This window comes from Mustela erminea, chromosome 3 (assembly GCF_009829155.1).
Source record: "Mustela erminea isolate mMusErm1 chromosome 3, mMusErm1.Pri, whole genome shotgun sequence".
Classification (NCBI taxonomy): Eukaryota; Metazoa; Chordata; class Mammalia; order Carnivora; family Mustelidae; genus Mustela; species Mustela erminea.
This window is the reverse complement of record NC_045616.1, coordinates 98,441,803-98,465,140: the sequence shown is the minus strand read 5'-3', so window position 1 is coordinate 98,465,140 and position 23,338 is coordinate 98,441,803. Positions and strand designations below refer to the sequence as shown.

The 23,338-nt window shown below is 42.6% G+C and overlaps 1 protein-coding gene across 2 annotated transcripts in view; it reads left to right on the top strand.

Annotated features, from left to right (window-relative positions):
• Positions 1-23,079, top strand: part of MEGF10 (multiple EGF like domains 10) — a 164,425-nt gene extending 141,346 nt beyond the window's left edge. For both annotated transcript variants that reach the window (XM_032336849.1, XM_032336851.1), the window contains exons 15-25: positions 1,140-1,274; positions 1,807-1,935; positions 3,685-3,813; positions 6,406-6,534; positions 8,684-8,812; positions 10,937-11,173; positions 12,590-12,717; positions 14,027-14,150; positions 18,298-18,342; positions 19,130-19,336; positions 20,637-23,079. In XM_032336849.1, coding sequence (XP_032192740.1) covers positions 1,140-1,274; positions 1,807-1,935; positions 3,685-3,813; positions 6,406-6,534; positions 8,684-8,812; positions 10,937-11,173; positions 12,590-12,717; positions 14,027-14,150; positions 18,298-18,342; positions 19,130-19,336; positions 20,637-20,812 — 1,568 coding nt within the window. In that variant the 3' untranslated portion in view covers positions 20,813-23,079. The remainder of the gene's footprint in view (positions 1-1,139; positions 1,275-1,806; positions 1,936-3,684; positions 3,814-6,405; positions 6,535-8,683; positions 8,813-10,936; positions 11,174-12,589; positions 12,718-14,026; positions 14,151-18,297; positions 18,343-19,129; positions 19,337-20,636) is intronic.
• Positions 23,080-23,338: the final 259 nt, after the last annotated feature.

The window sequence follows — 23,338 nt, the reverse complement described above, 5'->3', positions numbered from 1 at the left end:
TATCATCGGGATACATCTCTCGATCCTGCCTTAAATCTTACAAATGGTGTTCCAGAAATCCATTGACCTGTAAATATTTGATTCAGCAATTTTGGCATTGGCCTTACCTCAATTACCAGAAGTCAACATCAGCCAAACCTAGCGGCAAATCATACATCGTGCTATTAGACTTACAGCCAGTGCTGTGGGGAAAACAGCACTGCGGAGTTAAAAATGGGGCTGTTGACATAGGTCAACAGGACTTGAAGTTAGGAAGGGATCCGTAAGATTTTACTAAATTTTTTAGTAAATGCAATCAAGAAAAGAGTATATGACTTTAAGATACCTTATTCTACTTTTTAAATAACTTTTTTTTTCTTCGCTTTATGCATTCATCCTGTTTAATTTAAATTCAAGGAATGTCTTGAGAAGGACTTAGTTATGTAGCATTTTTTTGCTTGCTCCCTTTTCAATCACCATCATTTACCTGGATCACGTTGAGGAGGAACAATCCTTTCAATGCAGACTGGAGGGGCGCCTGGGTGGCTCAGTGGGTTAAAGTCTCTGCCTTTGACTTGGGTCGTGATCCCAGGGTCCTGGAATCGAGCCCCGCATCGGGCTCTCTGCTCAGCGGGGAGCCTGCTTCCTCCTCTCTCTCTGCCTGCCTCTCTGCCTACTTGTGATCTCTGTCTGTCAAATAAATAAAATCTTTAAAATAGATTGATCGATCGATAGATAAATAAATGCAGACCGGAGATCTATTTATTGCCAGTAATGACTCTTAAAGAATAAAGGATTGACACATGGCTTGAGAGTATTTGGGGGGTATTTTAGAATTGAGTTTCCTTTCATTTGTTTCTTCAACAAAAATTCTTCAAGCCTCCATTCTGTGTCATGCCTTGAGTTAAGTAGGACCATAAATGAGAAAATTGAGAGGACAGAGACATTTGCCTGCCCTCAAGTAATCCAGTCTAGCAGTTTCTTTTCAATATTAAAGAGTGCCCTTCTTCCTTCCATGGTGGAGATTTTATACTTGGAAAATTCTCAATATTGTTTTAAAAAAATTATTTTTTTTACCCCTAACTGTAACTGGAGACTGATGTGGAATTTGAGACACACATCCCAGGAATGCTAACTGTTGATTTCTGATCTATTTTCAGTCTGTTCCCCTGGTTTCTATGGGCATCGCTGCAGCCAAACATGCCCACAGTGTGTGCACAGCAGTGGGCCATGCCACCACATCACGGGCCTCTGTGACTGCCTGCCTGGCTTCACAGGTGCCCTCTGCAATGAAGGTAAGGTGTGCGAGTGTTTTGGAGAGGCGTGCAGTGGTGGGCGAACCACATACAGTCTGCCCTTGGCGGAGCCCGAGGACACGTTTTCCGCTCTCAGCTCCCCATGCCTTCTGGTGCACTGTGTCTGTAACTTCTGCAGATATGACTAGGAACTTCTGAAAAGCTGGCTTCCTGCTTCGGCAGAATCTCTTTATTCTCTGAACTGTGCTACTCTTTGGTATTAACTGGAAACAGCCTCCCGTGAAAAATCAACAGAGGGAAGAAGGGTTTTGGCTCCCTGAGTGAGCAGCCATGAAGTCAGATTTCTAGAAATGTGATGATGTCTCCTGGATTGGGATGCCTTCCTAAGAATCTTTGGCTTCATGTGTCTGCTTAAAATGAGCTCATTCAAGATGAGGGATGCTGTTGAGTGGAGGCAGCCAGGAAATGGGAAGCTGGGGAGATGACCTTCAAAGTCGTTTCCTGCCCCAAGACTGGAGTTCCATGAGCTGAGATGTAATTGTGCATTACTGACCCTGTAACTTATTCACAGTGTGTCCCAGTGGCAGATTTGGGAAAAACTGTGCTGGAGTTTGTACCTGTACCAACAACGGAACCTGTAACCCCATTGACCGATCTTGTCAGTGTTACCCAGGTTGGATTGGCAGTGATTGCTCTCAACGTGAGTCTTGTTCGAGAACAACCATGTGTATCTGTTTGTTTCCACATTCCTTAGGATGGAAGTATGAGGGTTTCTATAATCAGGAAATAATATATGAATAATTATAATATGCCTTATTTTAATTTTAAGTGGCTTTATTCCCCATTAAGAGCTCTATGCAATGTTAAATCCAAATGATGTCTTAGAAAGAATCTAAATATGTAACATTTTGCTTATTTACTTTTCAGTGATTCTTTGTCTATGAAATGAGGGTATTATACTCAGAAAGTCCATTCTCAGTTTTATGTCAGGCCTCAAGTTCCAGCAATTTATTTTTCCTTGTTCTTGGGCAAAAATGATGCACATAATCATGGGAGATTTTTTTTTCCATTTTGTAAAATTACTTCAGACATATTATTTTTATTGGGCCATATTCCCTACTGGATAACCAAATATAAATTCTAGATGGTCCTCCTTTTTTTCCCCTCCAGTTTTATTGAGAAGTAATTGACATACAGCACTAAATAAGCTTAAGGCGTACAACCTGATGGTTTGATGTGTATGGATCGTGAAATGATCACCACAGTGGCCACAGCTAACATCCATTGTCTCATGTAGATCCAATGGTGGTCCTCATTTTTTTTTTAAGATTTTTTTTTATTTATTTGGCAGAGAGAGAGAGAGATCACAAACAGGCAGAGAGGCAGGCAGAAAGAGGTGGGGGGGCAGGCTCCCTGCTGAGGCAGGCTCCCTGACGTGGGGCTCAATCCCAGGACCCTGGAATCATGACCTGAGCCAAAGGCAGAAGCTTTAACTCACTGAGCCACCCAGGCGCCCCATAATGGTGGTCCTCATTTTAAGCAGTTATTTTCTTGAACCATCAGTATAAACAAAAAGGGATTTTGTGGGCTTTGTTTTTGGTAAGTCAAATCATTTTACCCCATAATGTTATACAATTTCACAGACACTTTATCTAAAGTTCTTACTGCTCTTCATTGGTGGGTGACCCCCAACGATTCTGTTTTATTATTTCTGCATCATCCAATTAAGAGTTTTTATGAATAAACTGACGCTTACATATAATTGAAACCTTAAACTATACAGTTTAAAAACAAATCTCTCACTAGAGTGAGTAGAGAGGTAAGTTCATGACTTATGTGACACTGGGTCCCTTAGTTTCTCTCAAGTCCCATAATTACCCCATCTGGCCTATGCTTAAATGTCCTCTCCTCAGAGAAGCCTTCCCTGAAGGAGTAGCTCTGGTCATTCTTCCCTTGTTACCCTATTCTTTTTTATTTTCTTATAGAACTTGTTGCCACTGTTTTCTCTGTTGACTGGCTGGCTGGTTGGTTGGTTGGTTGGTTCGTTGGCCTGCCTGCCTTCCCTACTAAAACATAAGGTTTCAGAGGGTGGTCTGGGCCTTGTCCTGTCCTCTGCTATCTCTTCTGTGTCTAGAACAGTGCTGCTGGGTGCATAAGAGCCCAATGTGCATTTATTTGTTAAGGAGTTAAATCTGTGCCCTCAAGATGATTGTTGCTCTGCCCACCTTACTATGCAGTCAGCCCACGAATACAGTGTCCGTTGTGACGGTTGCTGTTGCGGTCAGCATTGCCCTCTGGGCATCAGGCAGATCTGGGGCACGATGCTTGCTGAGTCCTGATGCTGCTAACGTCTCGCATGCTAGGAGGTGGGGTGGGAGGACGGTGCTCTCTCTGCCGGGTGCTGACCCCCAGGCTCTAACGGAACTCTCCATGCGTGTTGTGGTTTCAGCTTGTCCACCTGCACACTGGGGCCCAAACTGCATCCACACGTGCAACTGCCACAACGGGGCCTTCTGCAGCGCCTACGATGGCGAATGTAAATGCACTCCTGGCTGGACGGGTCTCTACTGCACCCAGAGTAAGCAACCGGCCTTCCGAGGCTCTCGGGGGGGCGGGGAGGGGGGGAGCCACACCCAAGGAGGATGCCAGCTCACCCTCCACGCACCTGAGCTGAGCTCAGCTGGGACTCCTGGAGTTGGAGGGTCTTGCCCTGATGACTGCTAGACGTTTAAATGTTTCTGTGTGTTTAGATGCTGTCAAGGTCCAGGTTTTCTGTCTGCATGTTGTGTCAGGATGGAACATTGCTGGATGTGGTGGTGTGTGGCTCCTTTCCCAACTCTCCTTCAGCCAGACCCTGTTTACAGACACCCAGCTCCCTATCATTTGTACATACATGTTCATGTCTGTACATATACATGTATATGTATATACACATACATCTATTTTTTCTACCATGTGATCCTTTATTTATTTATTTATTATTTATTTGACAGAGAGGGAACACAAGCAGGGCAAGTGGGAAAGGGAGAAGCAGGCTCCTTGCTGAGCAGGGAGCCAGATGCAGGGCTTGATCCCAGGACCCTGGGATCATGACCTGAGCTGAAGGCAGACACTTAACGACTGAGCCACCCAGGTGCCCAGCATGTGATTCCTTTTATATGAAGATCAAAAACAAATCGATCTGTCAATTGATTGGGAAGGTGCATGGAGAGTGATGAAAATGTTCTATATAATTCTTCACATTGGGGTAGTGGTTCCATGAATGTATACCCTGTTATTTATTCCGACAGCACAAAGGTTAGGGTACGTGACAGTGACTAGAAGGCAGTGAAGATGACAAGCCCCCCTCCCTAACATAACTCGTGCTCTTGGGGAAGGTTTCCTTGAGTGAGTTTCGGAATCACCGGGCGGGGGGGGCCTCTATACATGCAGGCGGCTGGCCCTGCTCCCAGAGTGCCTGAGTCACCGGGGCTGGGGTGGAACCTGAGAATTCACATTTCTGACAACTTTCCACATGGTGCTGCCAGGCTGCTCTAAGAGCCACTAGTTCTTTTTTCCATTTTATATCCCATAGTGTCCTCATTGTTTCTTCTTGTATGAGGTTTTTGCCCTCATAGCCTGTACTGTGCAAAGTACTCCACAGCTCAGCACTGTCGGAGGAAAAAAGACTCTTCTCTGCCCTCTTGTCTTCAAATGAATGAAGGAAACAAGACAGGAAAGCACAAATTATGGTTATTATTAATAAAAATGTATAGTTTATTCTTTTAAAACATTTTTAATAATAAAAGAATTTTAAGTCACAGAAATGACCTGAGAAGGAAAGATGGGTCAGAAATTAGGCACTTCTTGTTGAATACTAATTAGGGGATATAATTAGTGAAGAGGCCGAAAAACTGTTTTAAAACTTTATGGGAGGGGGTGTAGACCTTGAGCCATGATTCGAAAGGAAGAGCTGGCAAGGAGAGAGCTTGTCTTGCGCATAGTCTGCCAAGATTGTATGCTGAAAGGGTTTCAAGCTCGTTAGGGAAAAGTGTTTATAAGTTATTATTTATCATTCTAAAATCTGGGTCTACCTCAATCAGAGGACCTTTTTGAGTGGATGTAGCAGAAGATGGTGGGCAGAACCCAGGGTCTGGAGCCAGACTTGTCTGCGTTTGTATCACGGCCTGGCCAGCCTGCTGCTTGCTGGCTCTGTGATTGAGGGAACCTTCGGGGCTTAGTTCCCATTTGTAGGTTTATAGGTGGGACTACCGTAAAGATTCAGTGAGAGGACACATGGAAACAGCAGCTGGCAAAGAATAGGTGCTGAATAAAAACATGGCAGTGATAGTTGCCCCTGCAAGCTGACCTCTGTGCTGTGCCTCTGTTTCCTGAGAGCTGAACTTTCATTAAAACCTCTCTTGAGAAAAAGGGAAAGTAAAGATCCCATGTGATACTTAGAAATGACCCTAGACGCAGGCTGTATTGTAGCTTGCCAGGGATCCCTGAAATCCCCCTGCGTGTCAGCTGCTGGCCTGTGACAGCCTGCAGGGCCAGTGCCTATCCTTAGCCCAAAGGCCCCAGGGGTCTGTGTCTTGCATATCATGCACCGATGGAAAGTTTGTTGCTTTTTTACAAAGCGCCTATGAAGGGCAGGGGTTTAGTTTTGCTTTGTAAGTTTAGCATTCTACATACACCTCTGGTGAAGGAGCTAGTATTATCTAAGTTAGTGACAAATACAGCAGACAGAGCTACGGCAGACTTAGAGACACTCTGTACTATTAAGTAAAAGCATATGTGTGATTTTAATATAAAGTACTCATTTCAGTCCATGGCGCTTGAGTCTGGGAGTCTAGTAGCTGAGGGAAGGAATACAAGGAAATGCCGCCATACCTCCATGGGGCTGAAAGCATGTTTTGCTAGAAGACACTCATCTCTGGGAGCACCAGCAAGGGTTAAACTATCAGGTGTGGAACGGCTCTGCTTCCCACTCATGAATTATGACTCCTTGCAGGAGCATCCTGGGACTTCAAAGAAGCCTTTGTGACAAGCTGAGATCTGTGTTATTGTCTTTATTCACTCTCCAATGACTCCGCATCCTTCAGATTTAAACACAAACAGTTGGAAGCAAGAGCTTCTTTCTGGTTCTCTCAGCAGCCTCCTGACTCTGCTATCTTTCCCTCCCTTGCAGGATGTCCTCTGGGGTTCTATGGAAAGGACTGTGCATTGATATGCCAGTGTCAAAATGGCGCTGACTGTGACCACATCTCCGGGCAGTGTACGTGCCGCACTGGCTTCATGGGGAAGCACTGTGAACAGAGTGAGTATGAGAGTGTGACACATCCAGCTGGTATTTTCCCCTAGAACCAGTTGTCCTGCATGCCTAAGAATATGAAGGCAGGACCTGCAACTTTTAAGTTGTCTAAACCGATGGCTGGTCACTTCCCGGCCCAGCTGACCGTTCCCCTCCCAGAGGCCACCTGGGGTTCCTTGCTGATGTCTTTTCCTTCAGACCTCTTCTGGGTAAGTAATCAGCGCTCTGGGTGGAGGGGGTGCGGCTCCAAGGATGAAGACAGAATTCAAGTTTTCCATCTGTTCACCCTGGCTCTCACTCTCACTGTCCTGCTTATTTTTGGAGCGGGGCTGCTCAGAACTGTACGAGCCAGTCAGGTTTTCTTCACGGCAGACACAGAGCCCAGGTTGCACCCTGGACGAGAAAGCATTGTCTGGGGCCAGACCAAGAGCACAGGAGGCAGGTGGGCTCCCAGTCCCACTGGGGGTGGAAACCAGGTCCACGCAAACGTTGGCACCCCCTTCTGACAGCCTTCTCTAGATGGTATTTTTATACTGTTTCCCCTAGCAACTTCTCATCTTAGTCTATCTGACCTCCAAGACAATAGATTGCCTTAAAACTTTTTGTTGCAAGACTCCCACTCCAGAAGAATATGCTCTGTTGCAATTATGCATCCTTCTCACACCATTTCCACCCCTACAGCTGTGCATCTGCAGGGCTATAAGAAAATTAGTGCTAGACTGAGTATTTCAATGTAGTCTATTTTTCCTTTCCTCTGACTTTCATTCAATATTTCGAACGGATAAATAGGGTCTTAGAGCTGTATGGGGCTACCCTCGTGTCATAGATGGCAGGAAAGGGGGCGGGACCTTTGTGGCTTATCAGAGGGGGCATTCCTGGGAAGGTTGCATCAACGATTATATGGCTGTAGGAGCAGTGTGGCCTGGAAAGGTGGATCAGCATAGCAGGAATTTGGTAATAAACAGTCTCCCTCTCTCCACTCCAGCAGCATCTCCCAGCACCCCCAGATGGCTAGGTTGTCTCGGTCTGGTGTGCTGAACCTAGAAATATTTTTGCATATTTTCATTTCTAGTACATAGCAGGAGTTACCTCTAGGAATCAGCCTGGGCAGAAATGGCCCAATTTGAGTTTTGTACTGGTATTCATCTCATCCTGAAACCCATACTGAGTCACACAGTTGCCTGCACACCCCTTGTGTATGTAAATATTGTACATCTGTGTGTATAAATGTCTAAACATATGTGCACATACATATATGCACAGAAACCAGAAGAGGCTCTAAACTGACTTTCCCTTGGAAGCCAGACTGGTTATGGTCTTATTTTTTTAAGTCTCTCCGTGATTACTTTGAACATCCAATCAAAATGTTCCTATTTTTGGAGACCCCTCCTGATGCTCATTTGTAAACAGAAACACTGTGTTTGACGGAGAACTCCAATAATAATAGCACATTGCCCCCTGCTGCCCACTTTGCAGAAAACATTAGTATTTGGGGATGATTTTTAAATTTGACATGCCTATACTCTTCTTTGAATCTATACCCAGCTCTTATTAAAAGTGCATCCTAAAAATCTCTCCATTTTGGTCTTTCAGGCTTCAACCTACACATTCCAATTTTGAGTCATTCTATAGTAAATGAAGTTCTTACCTAGAAAATTAACAAAAATTGCCCCTCCTTTGTCCCCTGCTCCCAGCTAATCCAAGTCTCAGTGTGCCTGTAGGAGGATCGCTGAGCCTTCAGTAAACTGCTCATGTTCTCAAGGATTCGGCTCTGGGTTATGCTCTTCAGTCTTCTGTCCCAACTTTTTGCCCAGTGGGGTCATCTCAGATTGCCCTGGCAGATGGTCTTCATCAGTTCCGTTGGGCTCTACAGAGTGTCTACTTACCCATCAGAGACGTGGGTGCATAAACGCTGAAGGAGTCAGGAGCTGTGGCAAGGAGCTCAGTCTCTGGCCCCGTGCAGCCTGGCTTGTGAAGTCCCCCCATGAGTCAGGGAATTCCTGTCAGCTCTAGGACTCCCTGGGTAGTTCTACCTGCACAAGGATCCCCTGGAAGTTCTGCCCTCTAGACACATGGGATCATGTAGTAAGAGACAGCCTTTTGCCCAGATGCCCAAGGCTGGAGAGCTTACATTGGACTTTCATCTCCTTCTCAGAGTGCCCTGCAGGAACGTACGGCTACGGCTGTCGCCAGATATGTGATTGTCTGAACAACTCCACCTGTGACCACATCACTGGCACCTGTTACTGCAGCCCAGGCTGGAAGGGGGCACGATGTGATCAAGGTAAGGACACTAGTGCCTTGAAATGTGTAACCTCCATGTAGCCAGTGTTAAGTATTTGCACCTACCTTATCTGATGTAAATGGGCTTGGGACACTGCAAGGCACAGCTGGTTATTTACTTGCCAGATGGATGCCTTATCATTGCTGTCCTACAGGTGAGGAAACTAAAGCTCAGAGAGGCTAAGTAATTTACCCAAGGTTGAACAGCTAATATGTAGTACATGGCTATATGTAGGTCAGGGCTTAGATGCCAGGTTTGTCTGATTCCAAAGTTCATGAGCTTTCCACTGTGCCTGCAAATGTTTTCACCTGTGAAAAGCAACACGTGTATGCTACTATATTAGAGATAGATATGCACACACACACACACATATATATGACATGTATCACATAAAGTGTACAACCTGATAAGATCTGACATATCCACCCATGAAACCCAACCACAGTAAAGACAGTGAATGCAGCCATCACCCCCCAATGTTACCTCATGCCTTTCCCTGCCACTACTGACCCTGAGGCCCCAGGCAACCCCTAAACTAGTTTCTGTCACTACGGATGAGTTTGTATTGCTAGGATTTCATGTAAATAGAATAGCACTGCATTCTCTTTTGTCCGACTTCGTTTGCTCAGCATAATCATTTTGAGACTGAACTGTATGGTTGTATATATCAGTGCTTCAGTTCTTTGTATTGCTGAGTAGCATTCCATTGCATGGATGTATCATAATTTGTTTACTGATTTACCTGTGGGTTCCAGTTTGGGGCTATTATAGGTAAAGTTCTTATGAACAATAGTGTATCAAGTCTTTGTATGGAGATACAGTGCCATTTGTCCTGGGTAAATCAGTAGGTGTAGAGCGATTAGCTTGTATGATAGGCATATGCTTAACTTAAAAAACGAACAAGCAAACAAACAAACTTGTGCAGGGCTTTTGAGAAATTTCTTCTGATGGTTCTGAAGTGTGATGCCCAGAGAGCTCCTGGTTTGTGTGGCTATCTTCAGGAGATGGCACTCTCATGGACTCTAGAGTTGTAGGTGCCATCCGCTGAAATTGTGCACTACATAGGCATTCCTAGTTCATTTCCTTTCATTAGGTAACTACTACGTGCTCACAATTTGTATTTGTCCTAACAATAGGAGATCGAGTTTCACAATCACATCATTAATACACATGGCTTGTGATCACACGGCACTGGTCTCCGTGCTCTGTGTTATGGGGCTGGCTGTCTAATAAGTGTAACCCTCAGAATCATAAAGTTATAGGGATGTTTGAGCTGGAAGCACCTGCGTTGGGGCCAGTTTCCTCCTCTATAGTTAGATGGTAAAACTCTGGCTGAAGTGCCTAAAGAAAAATTCAGCACATCTGGATCAATTTTTTTTTTTTAAGACACCCAGTTTCTTGACTCATGGTTCATATCTTTCCTGTCCTCACTAGACTGAGTGCAAGAAAGAATTATGTAAAGCTATGGTTTAAATTTTAATAAGTAAGCTTTTAGGGCCATGTTGTCGGGTGTTAACTGGGACAGACCTTTTGGTCATGGAAAATAACTGCATAGCGCAGTATCTCTCGGGGTAAAAAGCCCACTGAAATTAGGATAAGGCAGACCCTCATCTTGGACCAGATTTATAATGGAGTTCCTTGCTTGGAAGGACAATTACTCTTAGAAATGTTAAGGATAGACATAAAATTAATTAGGCTGTTGAAGCATTTAGAAGTTAGCCTTTCATAAGCTTACTGTTGCTTAAGAAATAAAGCATGGTAAAAAAAAAAAAAAAACAACTAGATAAATTATTACCTCCAGTGAATTCCTGGTCTGGTCTGAGTGTCTATTTAGTGTTTATGCGAGAAGCTCCCAAACCCTACAGTGAAGTCTTTGGGTTCTGGAAATCCAGTCCGATTTTTGAGGCATAGAGCTGCCTTTTTCCGGGCACAGACCAGCCGACAACATCCGCAAATGAAGAATGTTCGTTTTTCCTTCTGTGGTTTCTAAAAGTTTCCAAATTAACCTTTTATGAACTGAAAATATCCCGGCATGGGCCCACTGGGAGAAGTTTGTAAATTGGGTTCAGACGTTTGGCTGGCACCTGTCGACCTTCCTCAGACCTCGTCTTCTCCTTTCACTAGCTGGTGTCATCATAGTTGGAAACCTGAACAGCCTAAGCAGGACAAGTACGGCTCTTCCTGCTGACTCCTACCAGATCGGGGCCATCGTGGGCATCATCATTCTTGTGCTGGTGGTGCTCTTCCTGCTGGCCTTGTTCATTATTTATAGACAGAAGCAGAAGGGAAAGGAATCGAGCATGCCAGCAGTTACCTACACCCCTGCTCTGAGGGTCATGAATGCAGACTATGCCATTTCAGGTAAGACTGGTCCCTAGGGCCATCTTACTCCTTGAGAAGGAAGGTTTCATCCTGGTTCTTTGAAACTGGGCCATGTGGCTGGGCTCTCAGTTGTTGTCCAGTAGCCTTGAGCAAATATTGTGTTTGGAAAAGATACATTGTTACGGATGTGCCATAGAGGTCAATGGTAGCAAAATCATCACTGTCTTCTTCCATGAGGGTTTTTTTTTTTTAATTTATTTTTTTCAGCGTAACGGTATTCATTGTTTTTTTTTTAATTTTTTATTTTTTTTAATTTATTTTTTTCATTTCATGAGGGTTTTTAAATTGGATTCATTATGGATTCATTATGGATTCATTCATTATGCTTTAGACTTTGGGAATTTGCTGGGCACCTAAGATTTTGTCATATGTCAGGGATTGGGAGCGGAGAGGAGGAGGCACCCATAAGTTTGGTAAGGTCATGGAGCACATCAGGGAACAGAACCAGGTCTTCTGTCTCTGGACCTGGGCCTATACAAGCCATTAATCACATGGCAACAAACTTATATAAGAAACAGTTTTGTCATATTAGCAAGAACAAAGCTGTTCTGTAAGAAAACTCTTTAAAATCTTTCTGTCACATGTGCCCAGAAATGTACATGTTTAAGTGATACGCTCCTTCATCAGAGAAAGTAACCACTTAGGGGCGCTTGGGTGGCTTAGTCAGTGAGGTGACTCCTGATTTCAGCTCAGTTTGTGATCTCAGGGTTGGGAGATCGAGCCCCACATCAGGTTCCACATTGAACATGGAGTCTGCTTAAGGTTTTCTCTCTGCCTCTCCTCCCAGCCCACGCCTGCCCATGCTTGTTCTCTCCAAAGATGGAGAAGGAGAAGAAAAAAAGGAAAAAGGAGGAAGAGGAGGTAGTGAGGAAGGGGAAAAAGAAGAGGAGGAAGGGGAAGGAGGAGAAGAAACCACTTAAATTAAGGAATTTGTACCCTTAAAGTCATTTATTATTTTAGACAATTACTGTAGGATGGGTTACATGTTTATATATACGCTGATTCTAGGGGGAATACCTAAAGCAGCTGATTTGCTTCATAGTAATTTCTGGCACAGAATATTATGGTAAGAACTATAGGGTCTAAAAGATAAAAAAAAGATTTCAAAAAGATTTAAAAAAGAGGCAAGTTCCAGCAGACATAGCTTCAAAATGATGGCTTCCCAGGCGAAGAGGAGTTGTCTGAGGACACTTGCATGGTTTTCCAGGAAGCAGGTAGGAAGGCAGGCACCTGCTGCTTCTAGAAGCTTTGCTGCGTATGCCGGGCAGGAGGGGATTCAGCCCAGCCTGTAATGTGGAAGCGGTACAAACATTTGTTCTGGTTATTTTGCTTCCCTTTGTTCCACATAGACTTAGAGGAGCCTGTCATCTGAATCATTTCCTTCTCTTCTTACAGAAACCCTTCCCCACAGCAATGGGGGAAGCGCCAACAGTCATTACTTCACCAACCCCAGTTATCACACGCTTACCCAGTGCGCCACATCCCCGCATGTCAACAACAGGGACAGGATGACCATCACTAAGGTGAGAGGAAGTGACTCCCAGGCCCTGACGCGGGACAGGGAAGAGAAAGTACAGGAAGGAGCATGGGGGGAGAGCTTCAGTTCTGGGCACTTTCCATCTCTTATCTTGTTGATTGCATATTAGAATCTCAAATTTACTGGTGAAAAATCCGAGTGGTGGGGAGTTACATTCACTTCGAAACAGAGCTCCCCAGTTCGTGAGGGAGGCAGTTGGAGTGTGAGTCACGGTCTCCTTGTCTCCAATTTGTACTGGTTCTGGTGTAGGTCTTTGGAATAATGTTTCTGATATTGCCTGAGGTTTTAAAATGGTGTCTCAGAGCTGACCTTAGCATACTCCATCCTGGGTCCTTTCTTTTGTCTTTTCAGACCACCTGTCTTCCAGTGCCCTGCCCGGTCCCCCTGTCCTTTCTTCACAAAAACAGCAGCATGTGTTGATTTAGGTTGAACCACAGGAAATTGCTTTTTTGTAGGTCAAAAATGATCAAATAGAAACTGTGTGCCAAGCATTTCTAATCAATCTGCAAATATAAATTCATTTAATCTTCACATCGATCCTGTGACTCAAGAGTGATTGTTTTCCTCATTTTATAGGTACACAGAGAGGGTAGACGCCTAGGGCTGCTCCTCCCAGACCGCTCACCTCACCCCCAGTCTCCTTGAGGACGCTTGGAAATTCCAAGCATTTCTTCCTTCCAACTGTCCCAAATTATATTTATAATCTCCATTGTCATATTCTGGCTCTCTGCTAGACGAAAACCAAGCTAGTCAAATTAATTCCATTGCAATTAAATTAATGCTGCTGGATTTTAATTATGGCACCTAATAGTTAAATAGCCCTTCCCATTCCCTCAAGACTTTCGTGTTCATCATTGCATTTGTTCCCCTACGTATTCAGGGAAGGAGGTAAAGTACATAGTCTTATCCTCATGTTTATGGCTAAGAAAATGGCTCAGAGTCACTGGTGACTCATAAGAAATCATACAGTGTTTGACAGGAGAGCTCCAACCAAGAAAATTTAACTTTTTAAAATTCAAAGTTCCATGTACATTAACTCAAGTCAAGTTGAATGGGCATAGAGTGACTAAGGGAGATGAAGAATTTGAGGCAGTAGGGGAATAGTTGGGGCCAAGGGATGGATACTCCTACTGCCCTCTAAGGCCTACCCCATGATGACCTCTGTCCCCTTGCGTGGCCTCCTTGAAGAACCAGCCCTTGATCCATGCCACAGATGTCCTTTCCCACATCTGTAACACTGTGCTGGGTTACGCTATGTTCTCTTTTTACATCTTGATGGTTTATATTTTTAACAGTCGAAGAACAATCAGCTGTTTGTAAATCTGAAAAATGTGAATCCTGGGAAGAGAGGCCCAGTGGCGGACTGCACGGGAACACTGCCAGCAGACTGGAAACATGGCGGCTACCTCAATGAGCTTGGCAAGTTCTCCCAACATCCATCCTCAACAAGCTCCCTTATTTTCTAGTCCCCTCAGATACTCATAGATTTATGATGTGCCAAAGAGATCTATTGGAAATATGCATGAGAAAAACAGAATGATAGAATTATACCTAATGCCTGTGTGGGGCTTATTAATGTCCTGGGTGCTTTATCTACCCAACAAACATTTATTAAGGTCCTAGTGTGTGCCAGGAATTGATAAAAAGAGATGAGAATCTCTGCCTGCTTGTAGCTCCCATTCTAACTCTACAAATATTCATTTACATGATTCTCACAAGTACTCTGAAAAGTAGGTACTGTTAATGTCATCATCATGTCCGTGTAACAGTTGAGAAACTGAGTCAGTCCCCCGAGAAAAGTCTTAAAGCCTATTAAATGGTAGAGCTGGAGTCTGAATTCTGTCAGGCTGGTACCAGGATGTGTGTTCCCCTTTGCTGTCTTTTAATATGGGGCACCCATACTTGAGGGCCGCTTCCCCTTTAGGTGAGGAAATGAAGATATCAACAGGAATATAGTCAGTGCTTCTCAAACATTTTGGAATCAGACCCGCTTCATAACTCTTGAAAGTTATCAGGAGCCCTGAAGAGTTTCTTTCAATATGGGTTATATCTATTGATACCACATTACAAATTAAAACTGAGACCATTTAAGAGAGTTATTTATTGCTTTGTTTATAATAACAGTAATTAATTTCATGATAATGTAAAACACATTTTTATGAAAAAAAAAACCCACATTTTCTGAAACAAAAACAAATTAGTGAGAAGAGTGACACTGTTTTACATTTGTTGGATCTCTTTAACATCTGGCTTCAGAGAAGATGGATTCTCATATCTGCTTCTCCATTCAGTCATTGGTGATCCCATGCTTGGTGCTGCTCTTAGACAACCACAATGCACTTGAGAGAGAACAAGAGTGAAACAGGCACATAATGTCGAGGTATTATAATGAGAACGGTCTTGATCTTGTGGGCCTCCTGGAAAGGGGGCGAGGCCTCCTGGACCAGCCTTAAAGAGCTGCTGTGACACCCCACTGAGTGAACTGTGCCATTACCAAGCCATTGCCCCTGATTTCAGGGAGGTGCTTGATAAAGCCGTAACTGATATGTGCTCACCTTATGGATAGCAAACCCTTTTTTGTATTTATTTGATGGTGGGGTGGGCAGGAAAACCCAGTTAAATTTGAATTTCAGATAAGCAACAAATATTTTTAGTATAAACATATCCCAAAAGTTGCATGGGGCATACTTACCCTAAAAATTATTTGTTGTTTCTCTGAAATGCAAATTGAAATGTCCTTCCTTTGTTTTTATTTGCTGAATCTGACGACCTTACTGGATGGGCCCTTCCATGAATCTTGTTTTTTAGAGGAATAAACTGGGAAACCCAGAGAGGTTAACTTCTTGCCCATGAGAGGATTTCATGGAAGGAAGAGGGTAAAGCCAGGTCTCAAAGTTCATCTTCCAGCTACTTACTCCTCCCCTGCTCTTTCTGGGAACACCATATACGCCAAATTACCTAAGCCAGATAGAGGAACCAGTCAGTATGGGCTCCGGAATCCCCTATTACTGTAGAAATGTAAATGTTAAAGTAGAAAAACAAATACAAATTCTTAACTTCTGTCTGCATTCTCTATCCACATTATTAAATAGCTGTGCATTTCTGAACACGGTCAAATTATTTAGATACAAGATTCACAGTATACTTATCAGCCAAATCATATAACATCAGAGAGATCTCTTGTAGCTCCAAGGAATATGTGAGTTGATATCAGCAAAGTACTAGCTGGCACTAATGAGGGAAAAGTTCTCTTACTCCACTTTCACCTGCTACATATAGTCCTAACTCTAGGACCCAGTCCCTGAAGTGGTAACATATAAACTTCTCTGCTTTTTATCTCCTTAAGACCCACCAGACTGAGAATGTAACATCTTCATTGGAAATTCTGGGTCTCCTTCATGAGTTTCCATCCAAGAGCAATTCTACATTTAATGTCCCTTTATAGTTGTTGACCAGAAAAAGTCTTCCCTTACAATGGACAGGGTAGGGCACACTATGGATGCTGAAATGTGTATGTGCTTGACATGATGGAGAAGTTGTTGTGATGTTGTCTGAAAGAGCCTAAACCTGGCACAAAAAACCCTGGGGTCGACTCCTGGTTCTGTTATATGGCACTGGACTAATCACCCCCATGAAGAAGATCCATTCATTTGTTTCATAGAGCTAGTGATCATGTTGTGACTCATTGTGTGAATTAGATTAAGCAAAGCATTTGAAAGCATCTATCCAGGGATTGGAACAAATGGGAGTTTATTTGAGGAAACCCGCCTGCTCCCTCATTTAAACAGCCTCCAGAGAAAACCTGGCAGGTGTGCTGGTGTCGCGGTGCCACTCTTGTTCCCTAATTTACTCTCACCTCAGGCTGTTCCTCTCCTGAGCCTCTTGGGGGAATGCTAGCCGTTACACAGCTAAGATCAAGATGGACAGTTAACAAGATTTTGCTAAAGTCTGGAGACAGCTAAGTGAATCCAGCAGAGCAGCAGAGACAGAGTTGTTTCATAGGGAGTTCTCAGAGGCCAAGGTCCTACCCTTCTTCATGCGGTCTTTTTACAAAGGTCTGGGAATCCCTAAGACCACCCTCAGGATCCATAATTTGGCAGAAAGAATCATAGAGCTCCCTGCGAACTGTTATACTCATGGTACTCATGGTTAGAGTTTATCACAGCCAAAGGATACAGGTGAAAATCAGCCAAGGGAAGAGGCACAGTGGGCAGAGTCAAGGAAAGTTCCAAGCCAGAAGCTTCCAGCTGTCCTTTCCCAGTAGAATCATGGAAAGTGCTAACTTTTCCTGGCTACAGTATATGACAAGAGGTGTGAAGTATACCAGCCAAGGAAGCTCAATTCAGCCTTGGTGTCTAGAGTTTTTATGAGAGTTTGGTAAGGTCAACATGGCTGACCGCCCATGTGGTTGACCTTTTGACCAGCCCATCTGGAGATGGAGCTGACATGAAGTGGCCCAAATCCCCTTCCATAAATCTCTTTGTTACACTACCCAGTGGAGTCCTAGGCCCCAGGTCAACAAAACACTGTTACTGGGTGGGATCGTCCAAGGACTTAGAGATCCCCTCCCAGGAACTAAGGGCAAAGGCCAGAGCTTACTTTGATTAGGTTAATTCACTATACATCCTTATCCTGCCTCCCTGCATAATTGGGCACCTTTCCCACCAGCTGGGAGCATGGCTAGGCTTCACAACCCAGACCCAAAAGAGAGAAAATATTCTCTGAGAAAAGAGTACATTCCTGTATCCTGTCCCACGATATTAGACACACCCTCTCCCTTTAAGGGATGCTCCCTCTTCACAGAAGTGTGTCCTCCAGGACATCAGAACTTGAGTCAACTACCACTCTAAAGGAGACATGCACAGTCACAGGGGATCGTCCCCTAGCCATTCTCCTACTTATTTGAATATTTGTCATTAGTCATTACTCTCTGTTTCTGATGTAAGACTATAACATTTCTTTAAAAAATCATGTAATGATCTTGGAATGCCTCCATGTAAAATGAAGCTGGGGGTCGTAGGACACATTCTGTGTTACCATTCATTTATACAGCGCCTCAGAGTTTAGGACCCCTTTTCATGCGGTCTAGTTCACTTAATGATCACACCAGCCCTGTAAAGTTTTATCTCATTTTAGAGATTAAAAAAAAAAAATTGACAGAGAGAGAGCTTGCCAAAAGTCATGTGGTGAGCGAGTGATGAAATTGAAGTCCTTTGTCTCAGTTCTAGCCCTGGCTATGTCCTTTCCACAGTGCGACCTTGAATCAAGTATACCAATTCACCCATGCCTTATTTCCTACCTGTACTGATCAACCTTTCCCGAAGTCACTGGAAATGAGTAGGAGAATGATCTGAATGATATATATATGTATTTTAAATTCTAAGTGCTGAAAATATCAAGCATGAGCAACCTGGTAACAAAGGTTTGAAAAGCAGCACTCTTGGTTATTTCTTGCAGTGGGCAGATCATAGGTGCCCAAACCATCCTCCTCCATGACCTTGGAATATTAGATGGGTTTTCTCTTGTTTCCAGATCTCACTGGGGATTTTTTTCTTCTTTATCACAGGAGCTTTTGGACTTGACAGAAGCTATATGGGAAAATCCTTGAAAGGTATGGTGTAAAATTAAGGAAGAAATACATCTATCAGAATCATAATTTAAAAAACAGTTTATATCAGAGACTGAAATAATTGGCTAAACAAGCAAAAGTGGCAGTGTAGAGAAAATGGTCAGTTGTTGGTGTGGTGAATTACACCACTAGACACACAGACATGTTTGACTGAGGTCAAGAGCGTGACTGTAGGTGTGTGGTGTTAGAGCATAAGTCTGCAGGAACAAAGGTTTCCATTTGCTGGGGAAACACTCATATTTCTTTGAAAAGATAGAGGACTTACGGAGAGAGAGAAATGTATGAAAAAGGAAATAGCAAGGAAAACAAGAGCTCAGCATCTTTACATGAATAACTTCTTGTGCCCAGTCCTGAAGTTTTACAAGGAAGTCTCACGTCACAAAGACCTCCCTCACCACAATGATAGAACTATCTTGTGCTCCCAGGGGCATCCACGGGTGGTTTCTTGATTGAAGCCTCTGAGAATTCAGAGACTATTAGTAAATTAGAATGGAAATTGTTTTGAGTGTGAAACAAAATCAAAATGAAATCAAATCCACAATGTTTTACATTGATACTCACCTGAAAGTGGAGCTAAAAATTACAGATGGGTAATTTTAAAGCAGATTCTCTCCAAAACAGGTGGAAAATGTATGGTGTTGCTGTTGGTATATGTAATTATAGAAAACTAGCTACAAAGAGAAAAAAGTAACCTGAGTATATTACCACCAAGAAAAAAATTAATGTCCCTGCAATAACATTTGCTTTTCTCCCCCATCTCTCTTCACAGATCTGGGAAAGAATTCTGAATATAATTCAAGTAACTGCTCCCTAAGCAGTTCTGAAAACCCATATGCCACTATTAAAGATCCACCTGTACTTATCCCCAAAAACTCAGAGTGTGGCTATGTGGAAATGAAGTCACCAGCACGGAGAGATTCCCCCTATGCAGAGATCAATAACTCAACTTCAGCCAACAAGAATGTCTATGAAGTTGGTGAGTTCCCCTAACCAAAGAAAGAACCTAATATAGGAATTTTTTAAAAACAGTTTTAAAGTCCTTGAGCATACAGTAACAGTTCTTATAAACATGATTGAAGACACTGGTCCATATTTTCAATGCAACCTGTGTTTTCAGTGACCATATTAGTTGGTGTCAAATAAATTTTAAGGGAAATGAAAATAACATTTAGCAAAATTAATTAAATTTTCTTTATCTCTCACTTGGCTGTCCATCTTTTGTTTTGTAACCATAGTGACTATTTGAGCACACCTGTGGAATAGCATATGTCTCACCTTAGCTCTGGTGTGGAGTTAGCCTAAACAAATGGTTCACGGGGATGAAACAGGTGTTTCTACTTTCTGGTTGCATATTCATTACATTAATGCTTTTAGCAGGATGGAAACATTTTACTTTTAAATTTGTCTGATATATTGGTAATATTCTTGGATGTGAATGGGATGGAAATTAATAAGAATTCAATTTAAAATTAGAATTACTTTGATTGCCCCTTACAAATACCTTTTGGGGAAAGCTGAAACACATCAGAGCTGTCACCGGGTAGGTAGAATAGGGCTATATATTTAGTTAGGTTTTTTTTCCTCTCTGTCTCTCTCAAGTTTATGATTTAAATTTCAAAAAATTCTCTATTACTTGTTAACTTGTAAATGAAGTAGTTAATTTAAATCCAGTAGCTAGTAATTAATTTATGTCACAGACATGTCTCTGAAAAGATAACTTCTTAAAGAATTAAGACAGCTTTTTTTTTTTTTTTTTAATGGGAGGTATAGTGACCTAAATTTATTTTTTTTTTAAGTTGGTTACAATCCCCCTTTGAACCTTCTGGTAAATCCACCACTTTAACATGGGAACTCAACTGAGAGCCAGGGTCCTGAGTCCTAAAGTCACCTTGTTAAGTATTTCCATGAATTGAGTTACCCTGATAGGACCTCAGTCTTCTCACCTATAGGGTAAAGGGTTTGGACTAGATTATCTACAGAGTGCTTTTCAGACAACAGTTCACATCCAGGGTTTCTGTCTAGTCCCTGGGTATCTTCATCCCAACCTACGGTCACCTTTCTGTTCAGAACTCCAATGTACACATCAGCTGGTCTGACAGATGTAGAGTAGCCACCTCAATGTGATTATAAAACCCTCCTTTGTTCATTAAAATAATGTTTCTTTACATTTTTAGAAGTGCTCCTCCTATATGTGTGAGATTTTCAAGAAATGCCATATTCTATTCTTTTTAAAACTTTCCATTGCTGATAAATTAATGTGTCCCTGGTTGTCACAGAACCTACAGTGAGTGTTGTCCAAGGAATATTCAGCAATAATGGGCATCTCACCCAGGATCCATACGACCTCCCAAAGAACAGTCACATCCCTTGCCATTATGACCTGCTGCCAGTCCGAGACAGTTCACCCTCCCCCAAGCAAGAGGACGGCGGCAGCGGCAGCGGCAGTGAATGACACCCAAGGACTGCTTGGTAGCCACTGAAACAGTTTCCAGAACTGCAGTTCGGTTCTTCTCCAGCTCAAGTTTGCCACCTTAGGTGAATGTTAATCTACTTGGTAGGCAACTGTTGGACATGAACCAGAAAGCTCAAAGCTAAGGCTGACTGACCGTAGGTCCACCTTGTACAGGTGGCTCGGAAGGAGAGATCAATGTGACTTCCTGTTCTTCTAAGCATTAGAACTGCACTTGTGAAGCATGACTTCCTATAAAATCTGGGCTGAAAGCATGGCTGCGCGGAGGTCTTCGGGAGGGGGTCATGGGGTACGGTGGCTGTTGGCATTATGGCTTGAACAATTAAAATTTAAATATTTTCTTTCTCATTTGCATTGCAGACCTGTACCGAGGATTGTGCAGTTATCATAAAATCTAGTGTGAATCACTAAACATGTAGAAGTGAAGGGGTATAGTATTGAGTCCTTATGTTTATTTTTTTCAGCTGGACTCAGACTTAGAGAGATAATATGAACCCAGGAAGAAATGTTCTGTCAAGTGGCATCCCTGGAGAGACTTTGAGTAAACTCTAGAATTGGTTAGCCCATTTAAATATGAAAACTTTAGACTTTTTTTTAGGATGAAGAAATGAAAAATTAGACTTATTTTAGAAGTAGTAGAATTATTTCGGGAATCAGTATACAGGTGTAGTTGGCTGAGGGTTATCTACTTGGACCCTTGGCCCACTTTTGACCCATGATGTCATTCTGATCGTTGTCCCTCTCGTACATATTCACCACTGAAGGTCCATAACATATCAATAATTATTTCATAAATATGGAAATGAAATAGTTTTATTTTTGACAGACCGGGTTAAATGAGTGTATAATGATTGGAAAAGGTTGTAAATTTTAAGTGTAAGAAGATGCTTCGATTTTGTAAACCATTAGTAACACATGCTGTAATATAGAATTAGCAGAAAGTTTTGATTAACTTTTCCCTAGAAGTGACCGGAATATTTTTGTGCATATTTGAGAAAAGGGCACTTTCCTTTTATTAATTGTTGATTTAGAGAAACTATGCTTAAGCTGGTCTTTTGCATTGCTAATATGACGTGTACCCCATTTTTCATTAATTTGTATTTCTGTTTTTAAGTTGTATATTCTATGTTTTGTAGTGCTTGGACTGTTAATGAAAAAAAATTATATTATATGTTCATTGTTTCTTGTATTATTGCCACTTATCTTTTTTGCTTGATAAAATGCATTGCCCTTTTTTTTCTTTTAGAGGGAGGAGATGAAAATACATAAATCAAATCTATTAAAATTGGTCATTACTAAAATTGCAAAGTAACCAGGGGTGAGTGGCTTATAATCGAAATAGAGAAGCTTTTTAATATTAATGGAGCTCCTTTTGATCTGTGGGCTCCAAATCTTGGTTAAGCCAGGGGGAAGGGGAGTGAGGAACTGTTCATTATGGAACGAGTACCACAGATTGGTCTTACCGAAGACCTTCGTTGGGAGGATCACACAATTCATCTTCCAAACTGGGACACTTATGAGTGTAAATGAGGGCATTATGAATATTTAACCCACAGTGGGCGTAAATCTGGACTGTCCCAAGCAAACCAGAATGGATGCTCATCCTTTGCATACCTGTCATGCACTAACATTTTTCACTTCAAGGTAGTTGTCTGAAGAGAATGCCAACGTGATGCAAGGAAGCCGGTTTCTCCTTGACCTACCTGGGTGAGCAGAAGGTCTGAAAAGCTGCATGAGGAAGCAACTTCATGAGAGGAAACAGTGGCTGTGAATCTTTAAAGACATGAAACCCTATGTGGTGTCTCAGTGAGTTAGTTGACAAATATGTATTCTGCACCCATTCTGCTAGGCATTGTCTCTGCCAGTTATCAAGTTGGGGTATCCAGTGAGTTCATATCACATACCTGCCCCTGTGATGGTGGTTTGGTCAGGGAGATGATACACACTTTGGACATTCACTCCTTTAATGGCTGTTTCTTGTCAAGAGCCCCAAAGTTAATTCAAGGACATCTTGAATTTCCTGGAACACGCCTTAGAAACAATTGGTTCATTTCAGCAGTTACCCTTTGGCGGACCATTGGCTCTAGGGGGTGGGTAGACATTTAACTGAGACACTTGTGGGTCAATAGCCATGAAAAGTCCTTTCTGGTAAAAAAAAAAAAAAATCTTATCCCCTTCTTGTTTAAGAAGCATCTCTTCATTGCTCCACGATACATTTGAGTTTCCCCATAATGCCCTCAATATAGTTAAAAAAAAAAAACAAACTTTTTTTCTCATTATATTACCAAAAAAAAAAAAAAAAAAAAAAAAACCGCCAAAATCCTGAGAGCTTCCTGTACAAAGAGAAAAGCATCTTAAGCAGAAAGCCGGGCAGCAGATGTGGACTCGGAAGGAGCGCTGCCATCCCTCCCTGTACATTCTCTCTGCTGGACCAGCTGCTCAGGATTGATGCTGTCCTGACACCATATTTGTATCAGAGGTGAGTCTTGCTCACCAGAGTTCACTCTA